Raw genomic sequence first — 10,246 nt, forward strand, 5'->3', positions numbered from 1 at the left:
AGAAATAGCACTTGGGGTTTCCTCCATTCAGATCTTTGCCAATTCCTTTTGGGGGGCATGATAAGGAATAACAAGCAGAACAGCTTACTCTGCAAAAACTGTGCTGCAGTCCATAAAACGTCAAATGTCCATCTCCAAGAGCAAATTCCCATCGACTCCTGTTTAACTTCTTGGTGGTGTCTCATGCTCACATCTGCTTCCCAGCTCTGGCATTTCCTGTGGAGACACAAGTTCTGAGTCTAGCACATAAAACTGATTTGGAGGGGAACCCTCAGTGGTATGAGCCTTTCACCTCCTTGCATTCCAGGATCCTTTGCGTGAGACATCAGATGATGCAAACCCCGGTGTAAGCCAAGCATCGTACAGCTCAAAAGGGCGCTGAAGAAACGGAGAGTAAATTGGCTTCTCTTTCTTCGGGCTCATCTGTGCTGCAGTCATTAAGAGAGGGACAAGCAAGGAACAGGGATTATCCATCTAATTAAACTGGAAAAGCCAAAAGACCTCAGCCATCAGGATTTTCTTAATCCAAAAGGGAAGAAGAAATGACAAGAGGGAATTTGGCTGTCGCGAAAGTGATCACCATTACATAGCTTTAAGTCCCCAGTCTACAAATAAATTGCTCTGGATTTACACAGAGTAACTGAGCTCATTTCCCTTTTTAGCTGATAAAAGCCCAATTGTCTGGAAATTCAACAAACCAATTGTAAAAGCAGCGTGGGGCTGAAGCCTGGTGAGTCACCCACTCATTTTCTCAGCAGCCAGTAACAACAAAACCTTCCCATTTCCTTGGGCCAACCTAAGACAGCTCTGCCTTCCAGGTCCCTGGGTGAGCAGCTCTGCAGCATAGGGACCCACCTGCAAGAAACTGCCTCCTCCTTCTTCTTTTTCTCCTCCTCCTCCTTCTCTTCCTCAGCTCAATCCTGTGCTCGTGCTTGCCAAGATCTGCAACTCTGGCATCCGAGAAGGTGGTTATTCAGGGGCTGGGGCTTTTGCCTTAAGACACTCTGAACTTGCTCCAGCCATGGAGGAAGAGTGTGGTTTCCTCCTGAAGACTGGCAGCAAATGGTTCCCCATGAACTGGAAAGATGGAGCAGCTCTGTCTCCGCAGATTCCTTGCAGAGGGGATGAGGGATGACGCCACAGCAGGGAGGTTAAAGCTGCTAATATTGTTTGGCAGCACTTCACAAGATCAAATCAGCACTTGGTTTTCCAGCAGAGCATTTCCAAGAAATCCCACTGGTGATGAAAGTTCCTAGGTAGACAAAAATATCTGAGGTCCAGGCCACAGCAGAACAGAGTCTTGAAAAAGAAGCACATCTTGGAATGCTGCTAGGGAATGTCCTGTGCTGGCCATCAGAGAGCACCTAAAGCGGGCAAGAAACAGGCACCCAGTTTAGCATCATCCTCACCCATTTTTGTTTTCCAGAGGAAACAAAACCCCCTTGAAATCCAACCCAGCAGCAGCAGAGACACGTTTTCTGTCCAGGAAAAGAACCAAGTCATGGGAACCTGACACGTTATCTCTGCTATGATGCAGTTCAACCCCACAGCTCAGGCAGGACACGAGTTGATTCAATCAGGTAGAAAATGGAGTTCCAGCAGTGGATGATGCAAAGATTGATGGTATTCATTTCCCTGAGCACTGCTAGGCGTGAAAGCTGGAAGCTACTAACCAGGCCTTCCGAGATGGGAAACTACAAGTGCCAACATTTAAGTGGAGTTTAATATAGATGAGTCACTTTTATCTCCTGCAGGAGACCTCTATTGCTAATTTAATGCCAGGTTCCTTTCACATTTCCTTTATTTGGCACCATTATTTCTCAGAGTAGGACAGCAACAGCCACAGTAGGGTATTACCCTCAGTCTTCTGAGTCTGGTGATTGTAGTGCTGGAGGTAACCCAGAGCAGCCAGGGAAGAGGGGGATCAGTGCTGACTGCTGGCATCAGGCAGCTGCGCCTTCTGCACTGCAGCAGTTTGCTGGGGCTTTCATTCACTGCCCTGAGCCTTGCTACAGTCCCTTGGCTGCTTCCTTCACAGCACAGGGAACACTGGCAAGTGCCTCAATGCTCCTCATTAAAGGTTAGACTTGCCCTCCCGGAACATGGTTCCATTTCTTGCACTCACTTCCAAAAGGGGGGTTTAAGAGATCCAGGAGCAATTGCTGAAAGTGATGACTGAGGTTCTCTAAACCCAATTTACTCACAGTTCTGGAAAAGAAATATGAGCCGAGCAGTAGCAGTAAAAGCCCAAGAGAGGGTTTCTTCTTGCATCGCCAGGAGCACAGACTCTGCAGGGGACTTCCCACAGCACCCACAGAAATCACACAAAGAGAATTCCCACCTCAGAAACATCCTCCCCTGAACACGCAGCTCTGGGCAAAGCTGTCCATGAGTGTGACATCGCTTTAGGCTTCTGCAGGGCTTGCTGCCTCTGAGCTTCCGCCGTGGTGGTCGGAGGGATCTCACCGTGTTTCCAGGGCCCCCAGGAGGTGATTTTCCTCCCTCCCAGACACTGGTCCCTGGGCGCCAGTTCTTGTGGGTCTCTCTCCAGTAGATGGCATTAGTGCCCAGCGCTTCACCTTCCTCTTGATCGATCTCGGGAGTCGTTTCTTCATCAACGCCCGCTTTTCATTTGAATCTTTAATGCCCTCGAAGCAACTTCAAAACATTCACCGCTTTGGTGCTGCTTTTGCTAATCTTACACTTAATAAATAAAGATCACTTATCGTTCCTCTGCCTTCAGTGACAGAGAGCGGGACCTTTTACATGAGGACAATCAGAAAATAGAATTATTAACAAAATGTGTCCACCTCAACAGTGGAAAACATGTGGGGTATAGGCTGGGAATCAGAGAAATCAGGACACATCACATCTCCATCACCCTGACACTTGGGAAAAATAGGTTTTGTGGGAGGGAACAGGAGTGCTGAGTATGATGCAGGAGCATTCCCTGATAGCCTGGCTTTCCAACCCAGCTATCTGGCAAGCAGAGGCAGTAGGTTTGGGTATTACAGTCATTCTCCAACAATGGAAGTGTTGCAAAATATGTAGCACCGCATATTAAAAAGGGATTAGGAGCACGGAACTGCGCTGAGTAGGAAGACTGGAGCAGTCTTCGAGCAGAGCCTCAGGCACTGTTGAAGAAACGTGTTTTCTGGAGTGGGGTTACAGCCATGGTACAGCCATTGTCTGCTCGAGAAATTAACCCCAGCTTCCACACATCTGCACAGATCCTGCACAGATCCTGCTATGCTCCTAACTCCAGGAGCAACCTTCACCCCTCACAACCCTGCTGGGTATAAATGGAGTGCTCATGTGCCAGTGGAAATGCAGAGGATTATGAGCTGTTACCCCCCTTCTGCAGGCACTGAGGACAACCAAGTGGAACCCGAACCACTGTGAAGTTTGGAGTTGGAGGTTAAGAGACCCAGCGGAAAAAAATACTTCTGCCCGATCTCTATCGTGTTCTAAATCTTCTCTTCTCAGGTTTCTAAAGCTTGGATTACACCCAGGGATAGACTGGTGTTTATTAATGAATTCCCTTGGGGGCTGCTTAGAGTCATATTTAACAGCATTATTCTGGGCTTGTTGGGCTGGAGTTGCCGTAAGGATGACGAGCAGTGGATTACTCTGGCCCTAGTCTGTCTAATCCTGCCTTGAGAGTGCCTGATCCAAATACCTCAAATGAGAGGGCTGGATCCTTTGCGTGGAGAGCTGAGGAGGATGTGCCCCACTGAAGAGGTTCCTCCCAGTCTGAGTGACTAATGGCTGCTTCGCATTCTGGAGCATGAGGTTTACATCCCTCCTAAACGTAATGGAAAGGTGGATAACGCACCCCACAGAACTCCAGACCTCAGTAATTAACACCCACAAGGTAATTACACCCCATATAAAAAGAAAAGTGTAAAAAGGCATTGTGAAAGCAATTGTTACCGATTGAAAATGGTGCCTTTGAGTGCCTCTGGCCAAGTACCACGTTGCTTTTCTAGTCCCTCTTCCTTCAGCACATCTCAGAGCCCATTGCAAAACAGAACACTGCAATGCCTTCATTTAGGGAACATAAACCTGATGAACCTGAGCTCACCCACAACAGACCTGCTACAAGCCTGGCACAGAGCTTTCCCCAGGTCCCGCTTGATGCTGTGCCATCCATCCTGACAAACCCACCACAGAACAGCTCTTGCCCAACAACCTTTTCCTTCACTCTCATTTGTAGACTAAGAAAATACTCCAAAACTCCGTTCTTTCATCCTTTACATTCTCACTTTAAACACCTCCTTCTTCTCCTGGTCCCGCTGTGACCACTTTGGCATCCCTCTCTATTCCAACTCAGCTTAATGCCTAACCACAAATGTCACTTTACTCCTAGGAAGAGCATTTTGATTGAAGTTTGTCTTGAACCATAAGCCAACACTCAATCCAATGCTATAAGGAGAGGACATACAACTTCCAAAAAGTGATGAATTAAGCTACAAGTGTCTTAATTTGAGTTTGAAGGTAAAGAGCAAGTTAAAGGCTGGACACTGAGCTCTGAAACAGCAGTTTTTAGGGTTAACACTGTCTCTTTAAGGGACTTTCGGACACATATATTTTTAACCTGAAAATGATTCCCTGTCAAAGAATAAACCAATGAACACAGAAAAAAGTCGTATTAAGAAACACTCAAAGGTGCCCTGTGTTTGCAACAGCCCGACAACTAAATAGTGGTGTGTGCTCCTGTGCTCTGTGTACAATAGCCACCGAGCTGGGCCATTCAGTCTGCACGCAGAGAAAATGCTGAGGACGTGTTCCAGGCTCCTGCTGCTTGTGAAATGCTCTTCATGGCTCTGCTGAGCCAGTTCCTGAGGAGTGACATGCCCTGTGCCTCTGGGGACACTGCCAACAGGGAGAACATGTTCTGGAGGCTGCAAGAACCCCATCCTTTGCAACCACATCACTGTTATCCTGCTGAAGGCACTGATGTGAATGGGCACACATCAGTGAGCAGGACAGTGGCTCTGTTCTCTCCTCTGCCAACATGCTACAAGGCAGTAGCTTCAGTTCAAAGTCTGAATCAGTGCATTTTCTCATTTTCAGGTAAAGCAGGACAAGGCAACAAAGCTTCAGGGCAAATCAGAGAGGAGCAAATCAGAGTCTGCTTCTGCTCTAGGGGAATCCAGGATAAACTTCCTCTGTCTTGAAACATGTCATGAAAGCCCAGAAAGCTGAGAGAGAAAAGGTATTCTTTTTGGCTGAAGGTCTTTACAGCCAAGGCAGAAACTCTCATTAGTTACTCATTGCCTTGGCAAGTCTCATAAAACACCCAGCAGAGCCCAGCAAATACTTTTCTTCATTGTTCTGAGAGCTCAGAAACCCACGGACTGAACGAGGCCTTGAACCCATTTTATGGACTCACTTCTTACTAAGCTACCATAAAATACTAAAATTGAAACCTTATAAATAAGGAGGGAAAGGAGCTGTGCATCTCTTGGCAGAAGCAGCTTCTCCAGAGACTCTTCCCTAGGTAAGTCCAGTGCTGCACAGCTGGAGATGGGCTCCTCTTGGTAAGACAGGTGATCGGAGGCAATGAACTCACACGATAGAGATTAGAGATGAAAACCCCCCTTGATTCTGCTCTGAGCCAGAGAAATCCCTGCAATAAATCAACTTAGTTTATTCCCTTGTGATCCTGTACCCACCTGGGAGGGTCTCCCCAGGGTGGCCGATGGCAGCAAGGAATTAACCTCTCTCCACAGACACCCCTCCGAGATGGCGCAGAGGAGCAGCCTCGCAGTCCCCTATGAGGTTCCTCTCCTTGCTGTTTTCCTTTTGGTGTCTGTAGCCACAGGTAAGCAATGGAAAAAATCCCTCCTGGCTTTGTCCAAGCCCCATCATGGGCAGCTGCCCTGGGCTGGGCAGTGCCCAGGGTGGTGTGCTACACCAGCAGCCCAGAATGCAGATGTTCTGGAGGTCACCCCCAGAGGACTGCCTGGAAACTGGTCTCGATTTTGAGAGTAGCAGAGAAGTGAATGGGGAAGCTTCAGCATTTCCCATTGCAGCAGCTGCACAGGGATGAGGAGGACACCATTCCCAAACCTGCTCTAAGCAGTGAGGAGTTTGGTAGCTCTGGCCAGCTGGCAACACTGGGGAAGGGACAGGGAACTCCAGGCTGTTTTACATTCACAGGACTATAGTGCCTCTATATTCTGAGCTGTATTTTTAGTTCCTTCGTCTATGGCCCAGGCTACAGTAGCAAGATTCAGCCCATTAGAAACATTTCTTCCCCATACTGGTTCTTTATTTAGCATGTCCTGAGGTTTATCCTTTAGACAAACTGCACCTCTTCAATTTCCAGACTCAGACTGGCCAGGATATGGCCAAGGGGCTAATTAACTCATTTATACTCTCAAGCACATTGAGCTCCAACCAAAAACCAGCACTTTATCAAACAATGAGCACAAAACTTGAGGTCACAGGTATGCTGCAGTGGTGACTGGCAGCAAGAGGGTGAGCACGACTGGTGGAATGATCTTTCGCTGTGTGTTACATGGTCACTGCTGGGTTTGAGATGTTTTGTTACTACAGGTCAGGCTTTGGCGTTCTCACAGTCAGTTGCAAAAGCCTGACTTCAAGTGGGAAGGGGGCTTTGAGATGAGACTTGTCTCCAAACCTAAAGTCCCACCTGAAGAGAGCTGTTAGATTGAGGCTGAACTCTCAGTCCCTCCTCAAGATCAAGGCCTGCAGAAGGTAGCAGGGCAGCTTCTGTGGGGAGGGAACAGCTTAGGATACTCAGTGCCCTCATTCTCCTTCTTTTGCAGGTCTGGAGCTGTCAGTAAATAACCACAATGCTGACTTCTCCCTGCTTACATCACCTGGCCCTGCCGTCTCCCTCTCCTGCCTGGTACAGAACAGCAGTGACGCTGAGGAGCTGCTCTGGTACCGAGGAGATGGGCAAGTGGATCTGAAAGATGGGAATAAAGTGAACATCAGTAACATCTGCATATCCCCAGTCACTGAGTCTGACAACGGAGTCAGCTTCACGTGCAAGCTGGCACGGGATTCGTCTGTGCAGGTGTCTGTGATCCTGGATGTCCAGTGTGAGTTGTAGTGGTGGGTAAGTGTGCAGCATGGCAGGGGTGGGATGAGATCAAGGGCCAAGCACCTCAGTGTCTGGGCACTAGGTGAAGGTGGGTGTTTTGCACCCTTGTATGCTGTCTTCACCAAGAAAAAATGCATCTAGGAGGAGATAGCTCATGTGATAAGACACTCCCTTTCCACCTTGGTGTTCATGACCTGATCTAATGCCTCTTTTATAGGGAGTGGGTGGGCCCTTAAGTAAGAAGATGTCCTGGATATGTCCCTGCCTCCACCTATGTCCTTGCCTCCACCTAGATTATTTCCCAAGGATACAAGTCAGGGCAGAGGAGTTATGGGAGTGACCTGCTGATTCCCGAGAATCAGGAAGGGCTGCTCAACTGTGCTGTGTTATACCACTGAGCAAGGTGTACAAAGAATGTGTGAAGGGCACTTTTGTTGTGCTACATGATGAGCAGCTTTATTAACGACCTGTTGCACTACATTACTGTGAGCAGTTCCTCCCCACCTCTCTGGAGAAGAGACCCTCCACACTGAAGAAGGCAAAGATGTTACTCTGTCCTGCAACTCCAAATCCAACCCTCAGGCCCATGCAGCTTGGTACAAGAACAACAGCACCCTGACCCTGCAGGACCATTACGAGCTCCACCAGACCAGTGAGGTCTTTCAGCTCTCCATCAAACAAGTGCAGATGTCTGACAACGGGACCTACACCTGCGTGATGAGCTATCGTTTCAGCGAGTGGAGAAAGGACTTCCACCTGATAGTTGAAGGTAACACGGCTGCTGCCAAACAATAAGCTTTACAAGTAACTCTCCATTCTATTTTACAATGATATCAATACATTTATATTATGAAATCTAAATGAAATGTAGTAAGCAGTAGACTTTTGAGGGCACAGCAACAGCAAGGAGCTCTCCTTGCACCTGCACCTGAATCCACAGCACAAGGAAGTGCCTTTCCTGCCCTACCTGTTATTCCAAGGCGTGTGGCAAGCGTGACCTGAGGCAGGGTCATCCCACTCTCACTTCCCACACTGACAGGGCACATTCAACTGTGGCTTAAAGCACCTTAGGTCTTACTTGAAGCATCTTACCCTGACCATCGTGTTCCGTCATGCCAGAAGAGCTGCTTAAGGCGAGAGATGTCCTTCATAAACAACTGTAGCTCTGTAAACAGCTGGGTGGTGGAAGCCTTGCTGGGGCTGGATGCTCCGGTCTCAGGCATCCATTGTCCACCAACTGCCCAGGCCCCCCTCACTTCTGCACTCTGAGATCAGGGAGGAAAGCAACGCCAGTTGTGTCAGGGACACTTCTGGACACCCATGTGTAAGGGTGCTTTAGGGACCTCCTTCTTCTACAGGGACCAACATTCCCCTTCTTCCTTCAGTTCCTGAAACAGACTTGGCTCCCTTCTTTCCAGGGGATTAACGCACACATTCAGACTGCAGACAGCAGAGAGCAACACTTCAAATCAGCAGTGACAGCCACAGGAGGAGAAATAAGTCTGCCTGCAGTTCTGTGAAATGTCCTGCTTTATGTGACTGTATCGATCGATCACATATTCAACCTCCTCTCTCCTGACAGACAAACAGCCCGTCTTCCCCATGGAGGCCGTTATTGCTGCTGCTGTGGTGGTTTCACTCACGATACTTTTTGGAATTGTGGCTCAAAAAGATAAAATTTTTAAGGTATGGAAAGTTCCAATTTATTAGGGAAAAACCCCAGTACTGTTTTGTGGCAATGCCCTGTCTTCTTCTGCCTGTTCCATTCTACTTTGTTGTGTTGCTTTCCACACTTAAAGAACTCTACATATGATCTCCTGCTTCAGAACTAGCAGTAGGTAATCAAATAGTAGATATTTTAAGGTGGAGGGCACTATGCACTTGTAATATATTAATCTAAATATCCCTGTGGTCAGGAAACACAAAAGATAACGAGTCTGCTTCTTTATTTTCAGTGCTTCAAGACATCAAGTGAAACAGCTCTGTGAGTATTTGCTTATTCACGCAGCTTCCAAATGAACCCTCTTCTTTAAGCCTTGTCTTGAGGCTTAAACCAGGAGAGCACTCAGTGTGCTTCCTGGAGCTGAATGCAGCCCAGGTAAATTCAACTCACATGGGGTTTTTTCCCCTGTAGGTGATTTTTTCCTTTGTTCTTTCCATTTTGCTGCAGGTGAAGACCACAAGGATCCTTCGCACACCCAGAAACCATAATTTCTGCTGCTGGAATTAAGCCCTTGAGCATGATGTTGAGATAAAGCACTGAAACAAGCGTTTTGGGGTCAAGTTTATGTGATCTTTTCAAAATATAATTGGTTCTTTGCATCTGTTCAGTCCAACCTACTGCTTAGAGCAGTGCCATGGGGGTGGACTGCTGGGGCTGCTGCCAGGTCGTGCCTTCCATACTTATTCCTACAAAGTACACACGTGCAGTCGGGCATGCGGGTTGTGCATCGGTCTGCTGAGGAATCCACAGTGTGCCGCCACAGGTAACGATGCTGATGCACACAGATAAAGTGAGCTGTTGAGCTGGCAGCTGCTTTCTTGTCCCTGTCCTACAGCACCACAATGCGTTAGAGGTGGCAGCCACCCAACTTGCTGCTCCTTCCTGGGAGTCCTGTGGGCACCTCAGCTCCTTCTGGCCAAGGCGAAAGGCGCCTGGTACTTAGCACTGCCGTCACACCTTGCGTCTCCCTGGGTGCCGAGTGGAGCTCAGGGGTCGGGCACTCAGCCCCAGGCACTCAGGAACACCGGGAATTCCAGTGTGAACGCTCTCCATCCCTCCCCTCTGCAGGAACGCCACTCCAGTGCTTTCCTCAAGGCCCTGGCAAGCTCTCCAAGGCCCCACCATATGTCGGAACGGTGCCTCCGTGTAAATAAACCCCGTGCGCTGTAAATGAGCTCCAGCCTGTGACGTGCCCTCTTCTCGGAGGAGCAGGGCTGTTACTCAACAGGAAGCGTGACCCGCAGCGCATCCTTGACTAACGTTCACTAGCACCGTGCAACGCCAGCGCCCCAGGCGCCGGGCTTCCCCTCGGCCGGCGCCGGAGCCGCGCTCAGCCCAGATCAGCGGGCGGGACGGCGGGGTGCGGGTGCCCCGGCTGAGCCTCCCACACTCGGGGCCCTGTGGAGCCGCAGGGCCAGGGCTGGCTCACCCGGAGCCCCTCCGGG

The 10,246-nt window shown here is 49.0% G+C and overlaps 1 protein-coding gene across 2 annotated transcripts; it reads left to right on the top strand.

Moving 5' to 3' along the window:
- The first annotated feature begins 5,309 nt into the window (after positions 1 to 5,309).
- TMIGD1 (transmembrane and immunoglobulin domain containing 1) lies at positions 5,310 to 9,524 on the top strand. Of its 2 annotated transcripts, XM_065694554.1 has the most exons (7): positions 5,310 to 5,503; positions 5,736 to 5,827; positions 6,798 to 7,076; positions 7,572 to 7,847; positions 8,661 to 8,764; positions 9,034 to 9,062; positions 9,249 to 9,524. In XM_065694554.1, the coding sequence occupies exons 2-7, from the start codon at positions 5,749 to 5,751 to the stop codon at positions 9,250 to 9,252; spliced, it is 771 nt and encodes a 256-aa protein (XP_065550626.1). In that variant the 5' UTR covers positions 5,310 to 5,503; positions 5,736 to 5,748; the 3' UTR covers positions 9,253 to 9,524. The 2 variants fall into 2 exon arrangements, with proteins under 2 accessions (XP_065550626.1, XP_065550627.1); XM_065694555.1 differs by lacking the exon at positions 9,249 to 9,524 and having other exon boundaries at positions 9,034 to 9,066.
- Positions 9,525 to 10,246: the final 722 nt, after the last annotated feature.

Source organism: Lathamus discolor, chromosome 14 (assembly GCF_037157495.1).
Source record: "Lathamus discolor isolate bLatDis1 chromosome 14, bLatDis1.hap1, whole genome shotgun sequence".
NCBI lineage: Eukaryota > Metazoa > Chordata > Aves > Psittaciformes > Psittacidae > Lathamus > Lathamus discolor.